The sequence below is a fragment of the Pseudorasbora parva genome, chromosome 12 (genome assembly GCF_024679245.1).
Source record: "Pseudorasbora parva isolate DD20220531a chromosome 12, ASM2467924v1, whole genome shotgun sequence".
Classification (NCBI taxonomy): Eukaryota; Metazoa; Chordata; class Actinopteri; order Cypriniformes; family Gobionidae; genus Pseudorasbora; species Pseudorasbora parva.
Genome location: NC_090183.1, coordinates 42,936,515 through 42,962,808, shown reverse-complemented (window position 1 = coordinate 42,962,808; position 26,294 = coordinate 42,936,515). Strand labels below are relative to the sequence as shown.

General features: G+C 41.1%; 1 protein-coding gene across 15 annotated transcripts in view; it reads left to right on the top strand.

Moving 5' to 3' along the window:
- The window catches only part of ptprt (protein tyrosine phosphatase receptor type T), a 318,020-nt gene that overhangs the window by 138,517 nt on the left and 153,209 nt on the right, over positions 1-26,294 (top strand). For all 15 annotated transcript variants that reach the window (XM_067460396.1, XM_067460402.1, XM_067460403.1 and 12 more), the window contains exon 7: positions 10,906-11,199. In XM_067460396.1, the coding sequence (XP_067316497.1) occupies positions 10,906-11,199 (294 nt within the window). The remainder of the gene's footprint in view (positions 1-10,905; positions 11,200-26,294) is intronic.

Below are 26,294 nucleotides of genomic sequence, written 5' to 3'. Positions count from 1 at the left end.
TTAAGGTCAAAGTGATGTCTGATAGCCCTTCAAGCAACTCAAATGCATCCCGTGGCATTCTTGATAGAATGTCCCTTTCTGGTGAGTACATGGTGTACTATATAGTAATTTTTGGGAAATGATGATGTCATAATACATTTATTGTATTAATTTATACAATATACATTCATTGCATTTATATGTAAAGAATTTGTAGGGTTCGCATCCTCACATACACTCACACGCGCATCCTCACAAACACTCACGCGCATACACTCACGCGCGCATCCTCACATACACTCACGCGCGCATCCTCACATACACTCGCGCGCATCCTCACATACACTCACGCGCATCCTCACATACACTCACGCGCGCATCCTCACTTACACTCACGCGCGCATCCTCACTTACACTCACGCGCGCATCCTCACTTACACTCACGCGCGCATCCTCACTTACACTTACGTGCATCCTCACTTACACTCACGCGCGCATCCTCACTTACACTCACGCGCATCCTCACTTACACTCACACGCGCATCCTCACTTACACTCACGCGCATCCTCACATACACTCACGCGCGCATCCTCACTTACACTCACGCGCATCCTCACTTACACTCACGCGCGCATCCTCACTTACACTCACGCGCGCATCCTCACTTACACTCACGCGCGCATCCTCACTTACACTCACGCGCGCATCCTCACTTACACTCACGTGCATCCTCACTTACACTTACGCGCATCCTCACTTACACTCACGCGCATCCTCACTTACACTCACGCGCATCCTCACATACACTCACGCGCGCATCCTCACTTACACTCACGCGCATCCTCACTTACACTCACGCGCATCCTCACTTACACTCACGCGCATCCTCACTTACACTCCCGCGCATCCTCACTTATGCTGTGTTCACACCGCACGCGAATGACGCGAATATATCGCGCTATTCGCGCGAAGATGGACGTGTGAACAATTTAAATCCATTCGCGCGTGAAATTCGCTTCATTCGCGTGTGACATTCACTACACAACAGACGCGAATTCGCGTCATGGGAGGGGGTTCTGCCAGGCAGCGGCAGTCGGCAGAAGGACTAGCCGAGTTAAGGCTGCTCTCACCGAGGTTGATGAGCGCTGAGCTCCGGTGATCGCCTGGGTCTCACACCTCCGAAAACACCAGATCAAATTTTCAAATAGGAGCTCTCTTAATAAATAAATCACATATTTGAGCTTTAAACAACTACATTCTCGCCTGAAAAACTATTAAAACTACATTTTGTGACACAATACAGTAGTATTTTTAAATTACTCTGGCCTCAGGGTTTCCCCTATGGGTTTCCCATCCGTCACTTCACCACGTGACAGCAGTAAGCAGGCTCCTCATTGGTTAACGCGGCGCGAATATCCGCCAAAGTTCAGATTTTTCAACTTGAGCGATTCGCGCGAATCACTCGTTCAAAACGCTCAATTCGTGTGATCATTGCCGCGTCATTCGCGCCGCAGAATGCCTATTCGCGTCGCTGCATTGACTTAACATGGAAATCACTCGTGCAAATTGTGTCATTCGCGTGCGGTGTGAACACAGCATTAGACTCACGCGCATCCTCACATACACTCACACGCGCATCCTCACTTACACTCATACGCATCCTCACTTACACTTACGCGCATCCTCACTTACACTCACGCGCATCCTCACATACACTCACGCGCATCCTCACATACACTCACGCGCATCCTCACTTACACTCACGCGCGCATCCTCACTTACACTCACGCGCATCCTCACATACACTCACGCGCATCCTCACTTACACTCACGCGCATCCTCACTTACACTCACGCGCATCCTCACATACACTCACGCGCATCCTCACTTACACTCATGCGCATCCTCACTTACACTCACGCGCATCCTCACTTACACTCACGCGCATCCTCACTTACACTCACGCGCATCCTCACATACACTCACGCGCATCCTCACATACACTCACGCGCATCCTCACTTACACTCACGCGCATCCTCACATACACTCACGCTCATCCTCACATACACTCACGCGCATCCTCACTTACACTCACGTGCATCCTCACTTACACTCACGCGCATCCTCACATACACTCACGCTCATCCTCACATACACTCACGCGCATCCTCACTTACACTCACGTGCATCCTCACTTACACTCACGTGCATCCTCACTTAGACTCGCGCATCCTCACTTAGACTCGCGCATCCTCACTTACACTAGCGCGCATTCTCACTTACTCACGCGCATCCTCACTTACACTCACGCGCATCCTCACATACACTCACGCGCATCCTCACTTACACTCGCGCGCATCCTCACTTACACTCGCGCGCATCCTCACTTACACTCACGCGCATCCTCACTTACACTCACGCGCATCCTCACTTACTCACGCGCATCCTCACTTACACTCACGCGCATCCTCACTTACACTCACGCGCATCCTCACTTACACTCACGCGCATCCTCACTTAGACTCGCGCATCCTCACATACACTCACACGCGCATCCTCACTTACACTCGCGCGCATCCTCACTTACACTCGCGCGCATCCTCACTTACTCACGCGCATCCTGACTTACACTCACGCGCATCCTCACTTACACTCACGCGCATCCTCACTTACACTTACGCGCATCCTCACTTAGACTCGCGCATCCTCACATACACTCACATGCGCATCCTCACTTAGACTCGCGCATCCTCACATACACTCACATGCGCATCCTCACTTAGACTCGCGCATCCTCACATACACTCACGCGCATCCTCACTTAGACTCGAGCATCCTCACTTACACTCATACGCATCCTCACTTACTCACGCGCATCCTCACTTACACTCACGCGCATCCTCACATACACTCACGCGCATCCTCACATACACTCACGCGCATCCTCACTTACACTCACGCGCATCCTCACTTACACTCACGCGCATCCTCACTTACACTCACGCGCATCCTCACTTACACTCACGTGCATCCTCACTTACACTCACGCGCATCCTCACATACACTCACATGCGCATCCTCACTTAGACTCGCGCATCCTCACTTAGACTCGCGCGCATCCTCACTTACACTCACGCGCATCCTCACTTACACTCACGCGCATCCTCACTTACACTCACGGGCATCCTCACTTACACTCACGCGCATCCTCACTTAGACTCGCGCATCCTCACATACACTCACATGCGCATCCTCACTTAGACTCGCGCATCCTCACATACACTCACACGCGCATCCTCACTTAGACTCGAGCATCCTCACTTACACTCATACGCATCCTCACTTACTCACGCGCATCCTCACTTACACTCACGCGCATCCTCACATACACTCACGCGCATCCTCACATACACTCACACGCATCCTCACATACACTCACGCGCATCCTCACTTACACTCACGCGCATCCTCACTTACACTCACGCGCATCCTCACTTACACTCGCGTGCATCCTCACTTACACTTGCGCGCATCCTCACTTACACTCGCGCGCATCCTCACTTACACTCGCGCGCATCCTCACTTACTCACGCGCATCCTCACTTACTCACGCGCATCCTCACTTACACTCACGCGCATCCTCACTTACACTCACGCGCATCCTCACTTAGACTCGCGCATCCTCACATACACTCACATGCGCATCCTCACTTAGACTCGCGCATCCTCACATACACTCACACGCGCATCCTCACATACACTCACACGCGCATCCTCACATACACTCACACGCGCATCCTCACATACACTCACCCGCATCCTCACTTACACTCATACGCATCCTCACTCACGCGCATCCTCACTTACACTCACGCGCATCCTCACATACACTCACACGCGCATCCTCACTTACACTCATACGCATCCTCACTTACACTCACGCGCATCCTCACATACACTCACACGCATCCTCACTTACACTCACGCGCATCCTCACTTACACTCACGCGCATCCTCACTTACACTCACACGCGCATCCTCACTTAGACTCGCGCATCCTCACTTACACTCATACGCATCCTCACTTACACTCACGCGCATCCTCACATACACTCACATGCGCATCCTCACTTAGACTCGCGCATCCTCACATACACTCACACGCGCATCCTCACTTAGACTCGCGCATCCTCACTTACACTCACGCGAATCCTCACTTACACTCATGCGCATCCTCACTTACACTCACGCGCATCCTCACTTACACTCGCGCGCATCCTCACTTACACTCGCGCGCATCCTCACTTACACTCGCGCGCATCCTCACTTACACTCGCGCGCATCCTCACTTACTCTCACGCGCATCCTCACTTACACTCGCGCGCATCCTCACTTACACTCGCGCGCATCCTCACTTACACTCGCGCGCATCCTCACTTACACTCGCGCCCATCCTCACTTACACTCACGCGCATCCTCACTTACACTCACGCGCATCCTCACTTAGACTCGCACATCCTCACTTAACCTCACGCGAATCCTCACTTACACTCATGCGCATCCTCACTTACACTCACGCGCATCCTCACTTACACTCGCGCGCATCCTCACTTACACTCACGCGCATCCTCACTTACACTCGCGCGCATCCTCACTTACACTCGCGCGCATCCTCACTTACACTCGCGCGCATCCTCACTTACTCACGCGCATCCTCACTTAGACTCGCGCATCCTCACTTACACTCATACGCATCCTCACTTACACTCACGCGCATCCTCACATACACTCACATGCGCATCCTCACTTAGACTCGCGCATCCTCACATACACTCACACGCGCATCCTCACTTAGACTCGCGCATCCTCACTTACACTCACGCGAATCCTCACTTACACTCATGCGCATCCTCACTTACACTCACGCGCATCCTCACTTACACTCGCGCGCATCCTCACTTACACTCGCGCATCCTCACTTACACTCACGCGAATCCTCACTTACACTCATGCGCATCCTCACTTAGACTCGCGCATCCTCACTTACACTCACGCGAATCCTCACTTACACTCATGCGCATCCTCACTTACACTCACGCGCATCCTCACTTACACTCGCGCGCATCCTCACTTACACTCGCGCGCATCCTCACTTACTCACGCGCATCCTCACTTACACTCACGCGCATCCTCACTTACACTCACGCGCATCCTCACTTAGACTCGCGCATCCTCACTTAGACTCGCGCATCCTCACTTACACTCGCGCGCATCCTCACTTAGACTCGCGCATCCTCACTTAGACTCGCGCATCCTCACTTACACTCGCGCGCATCCTCACTTACACTCGCGCGCATCCTCACTTACACTCACGCACATCCTCACTTACACTCACGCGCATCCTCACTTACACTCACGCGCATCCTCACTTAGACTCGCGCATCCTCACTTACACTCATACGCATCCTCACTTACACTCACGCTCATCCTCACATACACTCACATGCGCATCCTCACTTAGACTCGCGCATCCTCACTTAGACTCGCGCATCCTCACTTAGACTCGCGCATCCTCACTTACACTCACGCGCATCCTCACTTACACTCACGCGCATCCTCACTTAGACTCGCGCATCCTCACTTACACTCATACGCATCCTCACTTACTCACGCGCATCCTCACTTACACTCACGCGCATCCTCACTTACACTCACGCGCATCCTCACTTACACTCACGCGCATCCTCACATACACTCACCCGCATCCTCACATACACTCACCCGCATCCTCACATACACTCACATGCGCATCCTCACTTAGACTCGCGCATCCTCACATACACTCAATGATTTATTACTGAGGTTTCTTTTCTCTCTCACAGATGCCTTTTCAAGATAAACCCCGAGACGGGATCAAAAGTCGAGATAGAAGAACACGTCAAGAAAGGAACTGGCAGTCAGTCTAAAGGTTCTTTCGTTGATGAGCAAAATTGTGGATTATGGATGGATGGAGTAAAAACTTTCGTAAGCGTGTCAAATCTCTCTTTATTGCCATAGAGAAATTCTTGAGTGTTACAGACTTTGTTTTCGTGATTTAATTATTTTATTTTCATGACTCATCTGTTGATGAGACAAATCCACTTTTTCGCCATATATGTGTATAACAAATTGCTATTGTACAATATCTTACATTGTTGCAGTTATTATAAAAAAAAATTGTATTGTTGTAGTTATGAACTAATTGTTATATTGTTAAAGTGTTGAAGTCATGAACAAATTTTATTATTGGTATGCTGCTTTGTTTTTTTAATATTTTTGCAGTTATGATATAACTTTTTATATAGGTATATTGTGGTCATTATGAACAAACTATATTGTGATCACATTACTATTTTAAAACAACTTTAAAGTTCAATTTTTTAAATAAAAACTACAAAAACAATCTTTTGCACTCTAGGGTGGTTATTTGAGTTGTAGCAATGTTCAATCTAATTGGTAATTTCATAGTTTTTACATAATTTTCCACAATTTGTAATCCTTATTTTTTTACAGAATTTTCTTGTTTAAATATAGAAACTCATATAAATGACAGATAAAACCTGTATTTTGAACTATGGAAAATTACTGTAATTTTACGTGTTGGTTATTTTACAGTTTTTTTCTGGCGCCCCAGCTGCCAGAATATTTCCGTTTTTTTACGTGTTGGTTATTTTCTGTTATTTTACAGTTTTTTTCTGGCGCCCCAGCTGCCGGAATATTTCCGTTTTTTTACGTGTTGGTTATTTTCTGTTATTTTACAGTTTTTTTCTGGCGCCCCAGCTGCCGGAATATTTCCGTTTTTTTACGTGTTGGTTATTTTACAGTTTTTTTCTGGCGCCCCAGCTGCCGGAATATTTCCGTTTTTTTACGTGTTGGTTATTTTACAGTTTTTTTCTGGCGCCCCAGCTGCCGGAATATTTCCGTTTTTTTACGGGTTGGTTATTTTCTGTTATTTTACAGTTTTTTTCTGGCGCCCCAGCTGCCGGAATATTTCCGTTTTTTTACGTGTTGGTTATTTTCTGTTATTTTACAGTTTTTTTCTGGCGCCCCAGCTGCCGGAATATTTCCGTTTTTTTACGGGTATTTTTTTTACAGTGTGTGCTGCACTGTTTGTGTCTAGTTTGTCTAAGCCTAGCATATTTCCAAATGTATTCTCATCTTGCGTGTATCACTATTTGAGAGAATATACTGACATCAGAACCGGAGAATTTAAAACTTTAAAAGTAGCTGAGATGAACTGAAGCCTCGCAAAACCACTCCCTCGCTATCTTCCCACATTTTCAATTATTAGTTGTGTTCGTCATGATACTAACATATCTTATTTCTTTATCAAAACTTTTGCTTCATCCTACAAGCAATAAGTGACCTGAATGGCACTACAAGAAGTTAATGGATATCAGATATTTAACATTCCCATATTGAACATCTGTTGATCTGTCTAGCATCAAACCACTATGCTAATCAGCAACCACATTATATATACACATCATCAGGGCTGGAAGCTCAAAATAGTTGGTCAATCATCCGGAGTACAATAACACTCAGCCAATCATCAACAAGCAATCATCAAGATTCAGCCAGCCATCAACAGCATCCAAACCTCATTTCAATCCAGCTGCAATCATAAATGTGCAATCCAAAAACACTCCACTAATCGCCGAGTTTATCAACTGCAGGACCATAAATGCCCACGCCAGGACAATGTGCTGACATAAAGACTGCTGAAAGTGCATTAAACGATGGAAGTATATTAATGGTTTGAACAAAAGCACTATTTCAAAATTGCAATTTAGATGTGACAGCTACGTTGATGAACAACATGCTGGAGTTCATTCATATGATAAATAAGACATTGTCCAAGAGCAATATCTCATTTCACACTAAAGTATTGATATGTTTTGCAGTCATTATTACTGGGGCTTACTAAAGCAAATTGTGGCTCATGCTTATGGTTAGGTCAGGGATTTGAACCCTATGCTTAAAACCGCTGTGCTTAAAGGCTGGTATATTATATTTCTGCTTCGGACCTGCGACGTAGGCTCTACGTTGTCGTTATTGCATTTTTGGAGAGGCACACGTATACCCTGGAAAAAATCGTAGGCTACGCGTGCAACACACATCCTACGACTAGCTACAGCGGACAATCGATGCAGGGGGTCGATCGGGCTTAAGTAGGCCTATTACATGTACAAGTCTTCCAAGTCTTCTATCAAATGAGCAAAAATTGATAAATTAATAAATTTACATGAAATTTGTCTAAATGTCAGAGACTTGGGGTGGATAGTTTCTGCAGAAAATGAAAAATACAAAGTTTTACACTTTTCTTGTCTTTTTTTCTTGTGGTAATCTCTGTTTACTTTTTATTATTCCCCTTTCCTTCCTGTTATCGTTTTTTATTTTCCCCACCTTCATTTTCATTTCAAGCACTAAACGCTCTTAAGCTTTGGAGGTTGACGGGTCACGTCTCAACTCTCGTCTCCGAGGTAGAGCGTATCCTTTCCGGGCAGCTGAGGGAGTCAGTGGTTATCAGCTGTGGGTAAATGGGCTTTGGTAATCTGGCTCAGTTGATTACATGGCACAGTAGAGACAGCAGCCTCTCATTAGAGTGGGCCTGGGTGGCTCCTCCATGCTCGGATGAACCCTTCATGCTCCGCTACTCACCTCTAACCCTGGATTAGTGTCTGTCTGCCCTTCTCCTGCTGAGAGAGAGTGCCAAGAAGACGATTAGAAGATGGAAGGCGGGAACTGAGAGAAATACAAATGACGTAAAGAAATAAAAATAAAGTTAATTAATTACATTTTTAAAGAAAAAAAAAGTTTTCTTTCTTTACATTAGGGACATAACATATACATTTTTGAAAACAATAATGTTTGAACTGATGTTTGAATGTTTACATTTTTGGAAAAACTAATGAAGAAAAGGGGAGAAAGAAAGGAAGAATAGGTGAGAAAGGAAGAAAAAAGTACAGAATGAAGGAAGAAAGGGGAAGGAAGTAATAAAAGAAGAATAAATGGAGAATGCAATGATGGAGGAAAGGGAAAAATAGTGAAGAAAGAATTAAGAGAAAGGAAAGAAAGGAAGAAAAATGGAGAATAGAAGGAAGAAAAAAGTAAGAATTGAAAAAGGAAAAGGAGTAAAGAAGGAAAACCGGTAGAAAACAAGCGTAATTAAGCGTAATTAAGAAGGGTGAAGGGAAAGAATAAAGAAAAATGGAAGAAAAGGCAGAAAAGAAAGGGAGGAGTTAAGAAAAAAGGATAAAATAAATGAATAAAGGAAGAAATGAAGAAAAGAGAGACAGAAAGGTGGGAATTAATGAAGGAAGAAGGGGTAAGGAAAGATTCCTAAAAAGAGGAAAACGAGAGGAAGGAAGGAAGGAAGGAAGGAAGGAAGGAAGGAAGGAAGGAAGGAAGGAAGGAAGGAAGGAAGGAAGGAAGGAAGGAAGGAAGGAAGGAAGGAAGGAAGGAAGGAGTCAAGAAACAAAGGATATTGTGTACCTTTCACAGGTCTGAGTAAATCTGAGGTGCTCAACGGCAGTCAGACAAAGAAGGAAGAGACAGGAAGTTAATGCAGTGCAAGCCATAAGCTGTCTCCAGTGGATTTAATGTGAGTGGGTTAGAAGCGATGGAGGAGAGAGAGAGAGAGAGAGAGAGAGAGAGAGAGAGAGAGAGAGAGAGAGAGAGAGAGAGAGAGAGAGAGAGAGAGAGAGAGAGAGCTTAGCTAAGTGTTTAGGGGAAAGCTATAGCCCACCTTCTCAACTGGGATACCAGGAAACATTTCATTCCATTTATTCTAACAATTCTGCCGGCCAGGCAAGTCTGTGTGATATCCCTTAATGAGCTCCGCGGTTCCGGCCGCACGCTTCACTGTAATTCCAGCCTTCATTTTCCTCTCACCATTTTGCACTACAAAAGCAAATGAAATGATGGCTGAACGCAGTGTAATAGTGAAGTGAGATTACTCGCCACAGCCCTTAATTGCTCTTTCAACAACTTTTTAAATTTGCTGAAAAATTATTTCCTGAGATGGCTCATGAATGTCTGTCTCTTTCGTTCTACGGCTTCTGTTATAGATTTGTTCACATATTAAAGCTGCTCAGTATTGATCATAATAGTTGTAAAGATATATGCATTAGTTTATAAATAGTTTGTGTGCTATTGATGAAGAATATAAAAAAAAACATGATTTATAGATCAAATGCACATCTTTTGCTCTTCATTTTGTTCCAGTAGTGCTAACACGCTTTTTGTTGTAAAAATAAAACAAACAAACAAAATAAAAACCCTTCAGAACAATGTGTGATTTACTTTTACACTGTAATATATATAGATATAAGTTTAGCATGTTCATGATGATGATCATGATAATGATGATGCATCAGCCGATGTGTTATTATAGGAAATAGAAACATTTAATTGGTCATTATAATAACTACGTATAAATTGCTTTTGATTTTATTCATATTTAAAGTGTCATCATTGTAAAGTACAAAATCAGCTATTCTATTTACATTTTTATTTTGACAGTTTAGTTGATAATAATTGAATATCCAAGATCAAAATAGTAAATATCAGACGAAGCAGAATCCCAGTAAAAGAGATTTATCTGAAAGGTAAAACTATTTTATGACTTATGCAAATGCATATGAATATTTACATATTTAATTGCCCATATTTTAATTTAAGATGTGTCATAAAAGAAACAAACAAATCAAACTGAATGATTTCACTCAGTTAACTCATAGGTTTTAATGAAAGTAAAAATGTGCATCTAATTCATCAAAAATACTGAATAATTAATTCGAATATGTATTACTTTTAAGGATCACTATTGGCTCTCGGGGATCAACCTCACCTGATGTAAACTTTCTTTCTTGTTCTTCTTCAGCGCCCCCCACACCCATTGCTCCTCCTGAGCTTCTTGCAGTTGGTGCCACCTACTTGTGGATCAAACCAAACGCCAACTCCATCATCGGCGATGGCCCCATCATCCTGAAAGAGGTGGAGTACCGCACCACCACTGGAAACTGGGCCGAGACGCACGTCGTGGATGCGCCGACTTACAAGCTCTGGCATTTGGACCCAGATGTGGAGTATGAGATTAAAGTTCTTCTGACCCGACCTGGGGAGGGTGGCACTGGACCCCCGGGACCACCCCTCATCACTCGGACCAAATGTGCTGGTGAGTGTCTATATGCAGCGCACAATACGATGAGAAGTTAAGAGCAATGTAAAGATCAATGTTTGTACAGGTAACATACTTTTTTTATTATTTATTTTTTACATTGGTAATAATAAGCAACATTTCTTGAGCAGCAAATCAGCATATAAGAATGATTTCTGAAGGATCATGTGACACTCAAGACAGGTTGACTAAATAGACAGCACTTAAGTGTCCTTTATCAGTCAGTAGTAGATACCTACAAAGATAGTAAAGGGAAACAATGTTATGTCTAGTTTCCTGATGAGCTATAGGGAGAGACTGGATGATTTGATATGATTTATGAGGGGGTGAAAGTGTTAGTTGTAATGATAATTGAGATTGTTACATTTCCACCACATGGAAATGATTGCAGGGAGCAGGAGAGAAGACAAAGGCTATAGGTGGGAACAATTTTCGGGCGTAATTATGAACGCAGTAGGGTGGCATGTGGAGCGGTGCTCAAATAGACAGAGACACTCTTGATCTGATAAAGTGACAGATAATGAGATGATGGGAGCAGATGAGAGAGCCCTAGGAAGCGGGGAAGTCTGTGATCCAGGTGAAGGAAGTCACTGTGTGTGTGAGTGTGAGATCCAGGTGAGGGTTACGTGATGAAGGAGCTGGATTGTCATTGACACAGCGGGGGAGATCCAGAGGGGCTCCTCTCTCTCCTTTCACACTCCTTCATTCTATTTTCCTTCTCCTTACCTCCTCAGATGATTTCATTCTTTGACATGAGCGAGCATGCATGTGCATTTGCAAGTGCTCACACATTGTCTCGCATAAATTCAGCTTGAAACAGATGGATGTCCGAGGGCAGAGACACAGGGTTGTGCACCATTCAGAATTGGATTGAGAATGCCTTTTAGATTCCTAGTCAAAGAAAAGCAAACTTTGATGCATGGATGGACGGATGGATGGATGGACAGATTGATCAATCTAGGTAGCCAATTCTTCAATTCCGACTTTTGCACAACTCTGTTCTGTACTTCTTTTGCCTCTGGTTTTTATTAAAGGACAAAGGACAAGATGGTTTCCGAGTAGATCGTTCTCTGGGATGCGTTTTCATGAAAATCGAATGTAAATAGTTTTATCTCTAAAATCAGATTAGCGTATAACACTAGTCTAAGGGGCACAGGGTAGTAAAATTAAATTGCTAGTTAATACCACTAACAAGGCTCAAAATAGCCTCACACTAACAGTAAGAAGATACTTTATAAACACAGTGCATTACGCGTTCACGGACAGGCGCCATCTTGGAAAACAGTCTCAACGAAACGATCCACGAGCGCTGTGCTAAGACAGTTCATCACTTAGAACAGCGCTCGTGGCTCGACAAGTCGAGACTGTTTTCCAAGATGGCGCCTGTCTGTAAACGCGTATAGCACTGTGTTTATAAAGTATCTTCTTATTGAACTGTTTGTACACTTACAAAGTTCTCAATGCTTCAGTTTGCCTGTAGGGACCCTCATTATGCTACCGTGTTAGTGTGAGGCTATTTTGAGCCTTGTTAGTGGTATTAACTAGTGATTTAATTTCACTACTCTGTGCCCCATATACTAGTGTTATAAGCAAATCTGTTTTTAGAGATAAAACTCTTTACATTCGATTTCCATGAAAACGCATCCCAGAGGACGATCTAGTCTGTAACCATCTGTTAATTACACCTAGGTTTATTTCTCACCGGAGTTGTCCTTTAACATGGCTTCAAAAGTGCTAGATGTGAAGTTTACATAAAAAATTGCTGTTAATGAGATGTGCACCTCGGATTATTCTAAAGCATAAAAATGTGCACGTGTAGTAAGGGTGAAAGTGTGTTAATGACAAAATGTTCACCATCCCTTTTCTGTTCTTTCTTATTGTTCTGTAGAGTATTTGGCCACGGATATGTGTGTGAGATGTGTGTGTGTGTGTGTGCTTGTTTCACATTTTTACTTGTCCAGGTGAGACTGTTCTGCATAATCAGTGCATTCATGCCAGCTCACCGCAGGTAGCCGTCTATTAAATATATACACACACACAAGCACACATTTCTGATCCAATGAAGTTGCTTCCAGCCGACAGCACTGATCTTCCTTGTCCTTCCAATTCAATTTTTCTCCTCTGCTCTGCAACACAGGAGCTCTATTGGTATGCTAATACAGTCACACAGAAGTGTGTCCTCTTTAAAATACACCAGCAGACTGGAGGGTGTCATTGTATGCATAAAGAAACACACACACATACACACACACACACACACACGGATACATCTTGAGTTTCTGTTTCAATATTTACTCAGAAATACAAGGATGCTGTTGGATGTAAACGATACGGCTGCTATTCTTAGTGCAGGGATTTGTACAGCCCCCTAACCCTGTAATACAAATCTATAAACTTAGGAACCACATGGCAATGCATACAATTTTCTCTCTAATTTTCCTGTGTGTATGTTTTAGGATTGCCCCCTACTAGTCGACTAAACATTAGTCGTTTAGTCCGTGTGGGACAAAACGTTAGTGGTAGGTCCTTGTTGTATGTCGGGCAGGAAATCCAAATGTTTGCCTATCATCTGTCGACCCTTAAATATGGCTTATCATTTAAAACATGTAAGTAGTGGGAACTTCACTTAGCCGCTCGCTCTAATGTTAACCGAGATAAATGTGTGCTATTATTAGACACATCTCTAAGTGTTGGAAGCTGTAAGTATAGTGTGCTTACTGCATGGCATTGAGACACCGGCACAGTCTTTTGCATTTTCTGATAACAGCGGAAACAAATCAAAGTACTCTGTCATTTTTAGTCATACGGATCATCAATTGAAACTGCACAGGGTCTACTTTAACTCAATAATAAAATGTTGAGCTTTTGTAAAGCAAAGATAGGAAAGAGGATGCTTCTTCAGCCGTGTCAGTCTCCGTGAGCTGGAGCACGTCACAAAAATGAACCGAAACTAGAGGCCACATGCCTCAAGAACATGAGCTTGAAATGTCTACCAGTTTAAATGGAAAACAAACCCTCTTTGATTATGTAATCTCTCTGTAAGGCGCGTCCACTATACAGTGAAGATGGCGAGTCAGCATCATCAACTTTATCTTTGCAGGCGACGCTGCTCCAACACATTCATTATCATTACCTTTGCCTGTGCTTTCCGGCAAGCTTTACGTGTGTGCTTGAGTGCTGAATTGGCTAGTACGTCTATATTTAAGGCTCATTATGGTTTAGTACTCCTTCCAGTATATATTTAAGTCATTAAATTAATATAAATGTGCAATTAGTCAACTAATGGCTTAAACGAACGACTACAAGTCTTTAGTTGGTGGCAGCTCTAGTATGTTTACACATGTTATTTTACAAGCGACGTCCACACAACACATCATGTTTGTATTTTACCTTTGTACACTTTCTTTAATGGAACAAAACCCCTGCTGTCACCGTTGACATGCTACCCTTGAGATTCAAGCTGCAGCCCACCTAATGAGCTGGAAGCCCGGCGTCTAGCTCACACGATTCTGACTCTTGCCCTCAGCACAATGAGTTCTTCAACTTTTGGTGTATAAGGGCCCAATTGGCATTCAGGCTTCACAAAAAACGTCTACAGCTTTATCAAAGATCCACACTGTCTAAAATTGCTGATATAGCAGGATAGTTTGAGCGAAAATAAGAGTGAGAGAGGTCAAAGAACGCAATGATAAGGCTGATTGCAGCACCTATCAAAGCCTTGTGAGCCACGTTTGTGTGTGGAGATCAATGTGAAATCCACTGTCAGCTTTCATCGCATCAGGCAGAGAGGCATTTTAGGAGTGAGAGGACAGGACAGATAGGGTTTGGAGAGAGGTGAAGCGTGTCGGAAAAAACATGTGTTTATGAAGTGACGGCACTGTCTACCTGACACACGCATGCGCGCACACACAGCGGTGCATAGCTGTCACACAGCACTGATTAGAGCAGACAGGTGTGGAGGTGTTGGTCAGGTGAGGCCTGTGTGTGTGTGTGTGTGCTGCAGGAAAGTTATTGGATCATGACAAAGGATGGACACACACTCATTAGGGCTCTATTTCTGGTATTAAACATGCTTCAGTTATTATTACCCATGAGTTATTTCCCCAATGTCAAACTTTGACACATGAAGAGTATTTTATTTAAAAGTATATTAAAGGGATGGTTCATACAAAATGATTACTCACCCTCATGTTGTTCCAAAGCCGTAAGACCTTCATTCATCTTCGGAACCAAGCCAGCCGCACTCGCGTTAAACGCCCGCTGAAGTGCCTTGAAACGCGCCGCGTTATTCAATGTGTTGACTTGATTTCCCCTGAAACGGCTCCAGCTGTTAGCAGCTCCTCCCCTTTTTTGTAACAGCCAATAGCGTTTCGTTAATAATACCGTATTACAGTTTAACTAAAGCCTTTCTGTTTGTTAAAGCCAGTTTCCTCTAACCGTTTATCATCATAATCTCCTCCACATTGCTTTGATATACAGCATTCTGTGCAGAATTCAAATGGTTCGATATGTTTGTTGTCTGCGCGGACTCGCGCTGCGCGTGTCTCTAATCAACGGCTCTGGTCTAGACTGTGTGAGCTGCTGTGGTGCGTGAAACTAACGTGAAAACAGACTTCATTCACCTCAAATTAAAGCATATTTACTCTGAATCGTTTCCTGTCACATGTATAGTGTGTTATGGGCTGTTCACCATGTAGAAATGAGTAAATGTGTTAAAATTTAAAAACTGACCGATTTCAGCCGCAGCTTCGGCAGTGTAGGGGGCGGGCTTTAGATCCTAGAGAGCATTTGATTGGACAGAAGATATGACGAGAAGGTGAAGTCTACGATGACATCAAAATCTGTAATTTGTTTTACGGAAGTGAGAGACTGTAAGTTTTGAATGTTTATTAAATATCTCCTAAATGCGAATTTTGTCATTGTTTTGGAACACACCAGCTTATTTGCAACTTTAAGGCTTTCATTGTCATACTAAAAACTAAAAAACTTCAATTTTGATTTCAGTGGGCCTTTAAAAACAGGGGGGGGGGCATTGACAGCTAACAAAAACAAAAAAAAAATAATAACTTTATTCAACAATTTCTTCTCTTCAATCTCATTTTCCCATTTTTAGTAAAACAGTACAGCGCTTCCAGTTTCTACATCAGAACTCGACTCAGTGTCCTGATGAAGAACCTGTACTGTTTTTACTGTTTTATGTCAAAAGCGTAAGAGTTTGACACAGACGAGAAGAAATTGTTGAATAAAGTAGTTATTTTTGTTTGGTTATTCTCATCGTTTCATAACATTAAGGTTGAATCACTGGAGTCACATGGACTTTTTTAACGATGTCTTTACTAACTCTGTGAACCTTGAAAGTTGCTATGTCGTTGCTGCCTATAGATGTATCAGAAAGTTTTCGGATTTCATCAAAAATATCTTCATTTATGTTCTGAAGATGAAAAAAGTTTTTATAAGTTTGGAACGACGTGGGTGAGTAATGACAGAATTTTCTATCCTGTAAAACCCACAGAATCCCAAGCATTGATTATAGATTTTTCTGTTTCTCCATAAAAGTTTGTAGATAATTTAATTTTATATGTAATTTTTATTGAAGTTAATTGTGGCATTCAGCAAGAATGCATTAAATAGATCAAAACTTGAACAGTAAAGACTTTTATACTGATACAAAATATTTATTTTGAATAAATGCTGTTTTTTTTCATCTTTCGATTTGTCAAGAAATTCTGGGAAAAATGCATCATGATTTCCACGCATGTGTTTTCAGTCTGTTGATAATAATGAGAAATGTTTCTTTAGCACCATATTAGAATGATTTTTGAAGATCATATGACAATACAATATCAATGGAATAATGGCTGCTAAAAATGATCTTTGTCATCACAGGAATAAATTACATTTAAAATTTATTTTAAATCGTAAAAAATAATAAATATAATAAATAAATAATAAAATAAATAATATTTCACCATATTACTGAATGGATGGGTTATCTATTCTAGTACACCTCAGTAAATCTTTTTCAGATATCCTGAAACTAATCTGGCTGCTCATGTAGGCCATGATCAAAGAAAGGGCACAATATCCATCTGATGTTGACTCAGTAATATTAATATTGTTCGCATGGAGGAAGTTTTGGATAGGATTAAAATGCTGTTGACAGTTGGGGTCTATTACAACAACTTCCCTGCAGTTCAGCCTCTCATCCACAGCACTGCTGCAATCCTTTAGGGAAATATCTACAGTTTCACTGACTTACCAGCAGGATTCATACGGAAAGATACATAATATTACTCTTTCCTTCTTTGTTCTTTTATTTCCTTCTGTCCTTTCATGCTGTATTTTTGTTTAATATTTAGTCATCCATCCATCCATCCATCCATCCATCCATCCATCCATCCATCCATCCATCCATCCATCCATCCATCCATCCATCCATCCATCCATCCATCCATCCATCCATCCATCCATCCATCCATCCATCCATCCATCCTACATCTTCCCCTCTGCCCTTTTGTTTTTGTCCTGCTCTATCACCCTCTGTGGCTCAGATATATTCAGGTGTGAATATCTCTCGTCAATCCATTCTTTCTCTTCCATCCGGTACAAATGATGGATAGACTGTAGTCCTCTGCTTGACTCTCCAGCAGAGTGGATTTATTTAAATATATTTCCACATCGCTCATGATAAATCTTCATCCTCTGCAGGGGCAGGAAGATGGAGGTGATAATGTGTGTGTTCTTAATTGCTGAATATCCATTGAAGTGACTGTACTGCTCTTAATATTTAATACAGCAATTTTTCACTGAAAAAAAAAAAAAAGCTCTCAGTGGCAATATCTCTTCTTTTCATCCCCTCGCTATAAATTCTACACTGAGATCTTAAAGCAAATTTATTCTACCTGTAGACGGCCCTTCATCATCATTTTCTGCTTTTCGGGGAAAAGCAGGATGTCCACACACACACACACGTCTAAGGTCAATTACCGTCCCCTCTCTAGCCTGAAACCTTGAGATAAAGCCTGCCATAAAGAACCTCTTCGATTTGCTGTGGCCTTTGGGACTCCTTTTTGTTAAATTTATGACATTTTAAAACACCTCCGCTTTATGAGTTAATTACCAACATATTTCTCAGTTAGAGGGCCTAATGTGTCTTCTGGCTTATGTCCTAACATTATGAACGAATATGCTCTCTGCTTTCCATCAGTTAATGATATTATATATATGCAGAGATTTAGGCAGCTTGAAGTGTCCTTTACTGTCTTTAGCACTGTTCGTATGGAACCAGTAGATGTCATTTTAACAACCCAGGAAAAAATGCCTGTGATATTTCTGATAATTATTATGCTTCTTTTTGCACATTTTGCATGGAAATTTCTAGTGAGTGGAGCTAAAAGTGTATCTAGTTTTATCTGAAACAGATAAATGTGAATATGGCAATGTTTTATTACATTGATTATTGTATGTATCACTGCACTTTGGAAATTATGTCTGGTGAGTGGCGCTTAAAGGTTGATGCTTAAATTAACCTAATCAATAATGTTAATCAACCAAGAAAGTGTGCTGTGTCAGAAAAGACATGCTGCGTCATACAGACATAAGACAAAAATTAAATATGTTAAATTAATCTCACTAATAACCCAGACAGCAGCATAGTGTCTGCCCAGATCCGGCCCGCATCTGGTACGTGTGGAATCGAGCCTGCCGCACTCGTGCTAAAAACTGAAGCCTAAGCGTTCGATCGCCCCCAGCTGGTTGGCCCCAGTATAGATCATAACCCCCGCCCCTTTGTGTATTCTAATGGGTTCGAGACAAACAAATCAAATTACACTTCAAATAATTTTTTTCCAAAATTGATTTCTGTCATTTTAAGCAGTTTTTATAACAATTTTGATTTAATGATTTAATGGTTTATTTGAAAGGGACAGTGCAATTTCATAAAACACATGAACACACATGGTTAAAAAAGCCAGAATTAGCCAAAAGGCTATTTTTTCATCTGTAGTTCCCTGGCCAAGATGTAAAAAAAGCATTAAAATACAAACAAAAATATACATTTACAAGTCTACGGCAAATTGACTACAATATAAATGACAATGTAAAATAACTTAAGGTACATTGTGCCTGTTACAATAATCAGACACACAAAAAACACATTTTCAAAAATGGCTATAGTGTATCTAATATATAGTGCAGCTCAATAGACTCGACTTTTAATGTTGGGAGACATAAGTGTTAATGAGCCAAATTTTAAATTTTTTTGTAAAGGCCCTATAAATATTGAGCTGTCTAACCTCCTCAGGTATAGAATTCCATTCTGTAGCGCCCCTCACAATGATTTCATTTCAAGTCTTCGTTCTTTAAATAAGTTTAGTTTTAGTTAGTTATTTGATGCTATTAAAATGAGGGGTGTGACGTCATGATTGACAGTGGAGATCGACGTTTAGGTTTGGTATGAGAGTGGAGCTTTAGCTTTAATTTCTACATTTCCTACGTGCCATATTCGGACCTCTGGTGGCTTCACTTTTCTTCAGCAGAAGCAAATGTCGTCCATATTTTTTTACAGTCTGTGTGGAATCCACATGTACCAGATGTGGCCCGGATCTGGACCGACACTATGTTGCTGTCTGGGCGGTGAATTTAGATTTTTTTTTAAATTTATGTCTCTTTCTTTTCTTTCTTTCTTTTTTTATTGCTGAAGTAAGTTTAACTTTCTTCTCCTGCATCCTTCTTCAATCCAGAATGGCAGAACAGCTGAAAGTTTTTTTTTTTTTTTTTTTTTTTTACTTTACCCTTTACTGTACAGGTATGAATTTGCAACCTGAGGCTTATTCATTTCACTTTTGGTGTGAAAGGGCCTTCACATTTGCCAAAAATAATTATTAAAATTATTTAAAAAAAAAATAAATAAAAAAAAAAATAAATTAATTATTAAAAACAAACAAGTAACCCCGGCCCACGTGAGAGAAAGTAACGAAAACGTAATGTAACACATTCTTTCCATAAAAAATAACTAAGTAACATAATTAGTTACTTTTTTAGGGAGTAACGCAATATTGTAATGCATTAATTTTAAAAGTAACTTTCCCCAACACTGGAATTGTGACAAAATAAGTCTTTATTTATCAGTAATCTGCCCCATAATCATAATTTGTGAGAAAAGGAATGAATGTTGTTGGTGTTTTATTAACCATCAACCAGAATTCCAGTTGGAGAATTGTTTGCAACCACGCTGTGCCAGGATAAATTGGAAATATAATTGGAACTCTTCCTTACAATTTTTAAAACCATTCGGCCCAGTGGTGGAAAATCTGTTTAGTATTCATTTCAGCTAGAAATTTTAGTAAATTGTGGTGGTATGTTTTTTGGAATTTTGGGGGGGAAATAGTTAAGAGGCACATTTTTATAATGAGTAAAAAAGTTTTCATGTACTTAACTGAAATTAATAACATTTAATTTGTTCTGAAACAAACTTTGTGCCAAATATCCAATTTCTCATTACCATGTGTCAAATCTTTGGAAATATTTGGTAGTCAAAAATGAGTTTCAAAACAAATTTCTGTCCATTTCCTCTTTTTAAACTCAGGTTGCATGGCAATTCAGATGGGAATTATATCAAACAGTAGTAGGCAAATCTGCGTGGACTTTTTTCCCTCGATAATGGGTGCAAAAAAACATTTTCAGACAGCAATAAAATCCCCTATTAGTTCCTGTAGATACTGAAATGACCTCATAAAACAATCACAGTCTCAACCTTTGTCATGAATCATTGGACATCAGCATGGCAGCAGATGACATGCTTCTTACCTCAATGAAAATAGGTGTTTGCTCAGTAATGGAGAACACAGCCTTATCGTTACCACTGAGAGGTTTGTGTAATGGATTTTTTGACTTTTGAAAAATGCAGTTGCATAAAAAATGCAATTGAACCTTACAGTGACAGAATGGTAATGCAAGTTGACTCTCTTTAAAGGGGCAGTAAAGTATTTTAAAACCACAGTTATCGTGTGCAAGACATTTCTAGGTTACCTGCCTGAAGAGTGTTCAGTGACAGAAACATTGTTTGTTTGTGGTTTAGCCAATGGCATGAGTTTGGGGCGGAGCCTCCTGTTTGTTGTTATACAGATCTAATAATGATCACCTTTATGAAGCATGGACATCTTTATTTCTTGATCACTGTGGTTTCTCTGTGATCGTGTAAATTAGAGATGTTTTTATTTAAGAAAAAATGTGCTATAAATCCAGGGAATCGTCTCTTTTTAATAAGACAAGCTAATGAGGCAGGAGAGAATAGTAGAGGAGATTTCAGTATGGGAACAGAGCAGGCACATTGATACGCTGTATTGTCTTTCCCTGCACGTCAGACGGTCACGGTGCAGAGATGGTGAATAATGCACAGGGGGCAGAGAGAAAGAGAGACAGAAACTTTGTTTTTTGTGATTCTGAAGTTGGTTTGGTTTTTTGAGGCCTTGGCAGTAGAGCCGGTGGCAGTGATTATATTTAAGTCCCTGGAAACCTGGAAAATATTATTCTAAACTTTCATTCTAGCCTTAAAGGGATAGTTCAACAGGAACCTAAAACCCTGTCATTCTGCCTTGTCATTCTAAATCTTCAAAACATGAGGGCAAATGTACCATATTCGGAACGATAAAAGTGATTTTTTTCTTAATCTAAATAAATGAGGTCATCTTATATTCAGGGTCTAGACTTTTACATGTCAATAATACGCCTGCAACGGGAGTGCCGAATGTGTGTTAAACGAGTGTGCCCCCCAGGACTGAAGCGACACCCCTGTAAGCTGCCAGTAGTTTACATTGCCAGGTGATTGAATGATGGCGAGTGACCGTCCATAACAGAGCGTGCAGTGCAAAAGTAAACCATCAACTGAGGAGTGGTTATGATGGTAATAAACGCAGCGGAGTCATCAAACAGCTCTTATTAAGCAGCCAAGAGATACGGTATGTCAGAGCCAACACGATCACGTGAACGCGTATTAATAGTACGAGTGTGTAATCTCATAGAATGCATACGGCAAAATGACTTTTGGGGTGCATATGCTACGTAGTTTTTTTGCATGCATATGAAACTCACTTTATGGCATGTATATGACACTTTCTTGTGTAGGATGGGGGTGGTGGGGTATGTGATTTGTGTGTATAATACGTCATAAAGTGCGTATCATATGCACACGAAAAACTGCATAGTCTTCCATATGCACGGCAAAACTCATTTTGGCGTATACATTCCACGAGATTGGACACTCGTACTAATTATACGTATTTTGGTGAGTTTGGACTGGTCAGAGTGTAATGTTAGAAGATGGCGAGCCCGAATAGAACATGCTTAAAGGGGTACTTCAGTGCTGGGAAGATGAATCTGTATTTAAACTGGGTCATTAATGTAGTAGCAATGTGAATTTATTTTTGAATTTGGTGCTTTCTAGACTGAGAAAAGACAAAAAATGTATTTTTGTCTCATGGGGATGAAAGACTACAATTCCCAGAATGCTTTGCTGCCCTGTGAGGCCATTCCCAAAGCCACCAACTTGATTACTGTGACTGAGTTGGAGAAGACACTACAATTAAAAACAGAAAACTGTCTGTTCAATATAATGAGTGAGTCACCGCGCGAGTATCACAGAACTGAGCACTAACTGCAGGAGTTGATGAGAGCTGAGGTAAACGCGACTACACTCGCGGCATACATTCACAACGCGAGTACAGTCTGGCATGTTTCAGTTCATGCCTTTGCAAGCTTAACTTTCATAGAAATCAATTTGAGAAGTTAAAAGACTTACATTGCTCACCATAGCTCCGTTTAAATGAGTGCCTGTAGCTGCAAGCTGAGCTCTGAGCGTGATCTTCATCCCCCATGTGCGGGTTCAAAACATGCGGAAATGGCTCCCTCTGCTAGCTGTAGTCTTTAGCCTTTGGCCAAACATTCCTCCTATGATGCAAATATCGTCAATTTGCATCATAGGAGGAATTTTTTCAGAAATAAAATGCATAAATCTCTTGTCTCAGGGGGTTATGAGGGGGGAAAGCACAATCATTTAAATATACTCCAGGGTTTCTACTGATACAAAGCCATATGCTAATCGCTGAAGTAACCCTTTAAAAAAGCTAACAGTCAAAGAAAACTTTACCTTGGTCCTAAAAGCAGCTCATTTCTTATTTCGGCTACATACTGATGCGGCGTAATGGATAATTAACAGTGCATCGACTCGCCTGGAGCAGAGCGAGTGTTTTCAGATCATTCCTATAGAAGTTGAGCTTCACATTCACACACGATTTTGAAGCTTAACTTACATAGGAATGCCCTCCAACTTAAAGAATAGACTGCTGTCTGAGCTATCTAATCAGCCTAAGCAAAAAACATTCATATCTCTTGGATCAGATAATGGTAATGTTTGGACATGCCAACATCTGTCACTGCACATAAAGGTGAGAAAGCAGTCATCAAATGAGAGCTGCAGGTTACGGAGTTCATTTTTAAATGTGATTGATGGTACATTTTACCAGTATTTACCAAAGTTTCAATACAAAAATATAAATGAGAATTTTTTAATTTTTTTTATTAATGCATTTTATTGGGGAGTGGGGAGGGGTCATCTCATAATCAGGGTCATCTTATAGACGGTTTCATCGAACGTTCACGTGTTGCTGCGGTTATGAGCCTGGCCCAAAGTTAACTTCCGGTCTGTGTGTGTTTATCGGTCTGGCTAGTGGATAGTTTGGCATACTACTCAGTAGAATTTTTTTTGGGAAGTACCATTTTTGGATAACATTATACAAATATTAAAAATCAAGCAGAGATCATATGACAGCAGCGCAAAAACAGTGTGTGCGCGACTCACTAAAAAGCCTTGCATGCTTACTAAATATCCAATCTGACTGCATGTGAGAGCAGCGTCTAATGTCATGTATGTCTAATGTGATTTACATGTTATTTATTTGCTTGTTTTCAGAAATAATCTACTGTAGAGAAAACTTATTCTGGCTGTGTTTACACATTGCATTAAAATGTGATCGTGATTCTGTCAAGCAGGTCGACTCATCAGTCGATCAGGACACGGCTCGTTTACATCTGATCACGTCAAGTGCTCGCCATCTGGATAACTGATCGGATTTATGTTTACTGCAAGATATTTAAATTAGGTATGTAATAGGCCTTTATCATGGAGTGTAAAACAACTTTCGCTTTATCCTCTATTAATGGCAGACACAGAGCACGGGATTTTGGTGATGCATTCATATACAATCAATCTCAGGGTACTTTATCTACAAGTTTAAGTTTCCCAACATTAATATTATATTTTGAAACAAAGAAACGTGTTAATCCGACGCATTGCATTAATTAACAGACAAGCGTGCACCCATTTAAATACGCTACTGTACAGAAAACGGCATTACACGGTCCTTAAAGGGTTAGTTCACACAAAAATTATAATTCTGTCATAAATTACTCAACCTCATGTCATTCCAAACCCGTAAGACCTTCGTTCATCTTCGGAACACAATTTTAGGATATTCACGGGTTGTGATTGACATAAGGTTGAGTAATTAATGACGAGATTTTCAGTTTTGGGTGAACGATGCTTTAAGGGGGGCGTTTCCCCCACTCTATTGAAGACAGAAATGGGAGATTATTTATAAAAAACATGCTGAAACAACAAAAACATATGAATTAAGATAATATTTTACTATTAGAATTAAAGGTGATAACGCATAAGAAAGATAGCGCAGCCTCTGTTGTTATTGACGGCCAGACGGAAGTTAAGTTTGGGCCACAAAAGCGCGCATGCGCAGTAACGTTTGATTATGTTGTTGCTATTGAAACCGTCTATATTCTGAACAATATGGTAAATGGCCATGAGTAAATAACTGTTAAAAGATGTCTTTATTTTTTCCTTTAAAAAATGTCATTTTAAGTGTATATAAAATAATGTTTTGGCTGTTTATTTAAAGGTATAGTTCAGCTAAATATCTAAATTCTACCATTTACTCAAAACTGCAAACCTGCATGACTTTCTTTCTTGTCAAAGGAAATGGGGACATAAGCTTTACAAATATTATAAATGCACTGAAGAAAGTGAATTGGTGTAGGATTTTCTTTGAAACAATTTTCAATCAGAAATTGCTAGTACAAAGAAACTCATGGAGTAACACATGGAATTAAAAATGAAATAGAAAGCCTTTCTTGTAAAGCATACTCCAGTAATCTTTGTGTAATTTTTTTCTTTTGTTTTGCAGTGTGGCTCTTGCACTATAAAATAAAATATATTTTTATTATTTGAGTGATATGACAGAGTGGAACAGTTTTACAGAATATACGTTTAAAAAAGCTTTCCTCACAAAGCTATCATATAGCTTCAGAAGACTTGAACATCATATGGGTTTGGAGCAATAAGGCTGTGTGAATGATTATAGAATGTCACTTTCAGGTGACCTGCGCCGTTTAAAAGTATGTCCATATAATATTCCAGACATCTTAGCATCTTAGCACGCATTTTGGACCTGTTTCTGTAATGCAGCAAGCGTGTGTGCTTTAGGTGCTCACAGTATTCCAACAGGAGTTGTAAATCTTGTGCCACGTCCAAGGCCCCATCACACCCCATTTGCCAAACACAGCGTCCGCCCGCCCCCCTCAGCAACATCAGAATACATTGTATGTCTGCTCGAATTTTGGATGGTTGATCACACCCTCAGATTGCCCTCTGGGAGATGTTCTCTGAATTACAATACAGTATTTTACATCAGCTGCTGTAGTTCCCCCTCACTCTGTCATCACAATCTCTCATCAGATGTGGCTTTATGACTGGATGTGACTGAAGGGATTGAACTCCTAAAAGACTTGTACTTAAAGGAACGCTCCAGGTTCAAAACAACCTAAGCTCTGTTGACAGCATCTGTAACATGCCATAGACGATTAGCACAGAGAATAATTATGACGTGTTTGTAAAACTCCCAGTTTGTAAAAGCAAGCCCAAATCACACGTACTGTACAGTAATGCATTTAATATGGAGGCCTATGACGCTTTTAAGAGGTTTTTAGAAATCATTTTTTTATCAACTGTACTTTATTAATTCTCT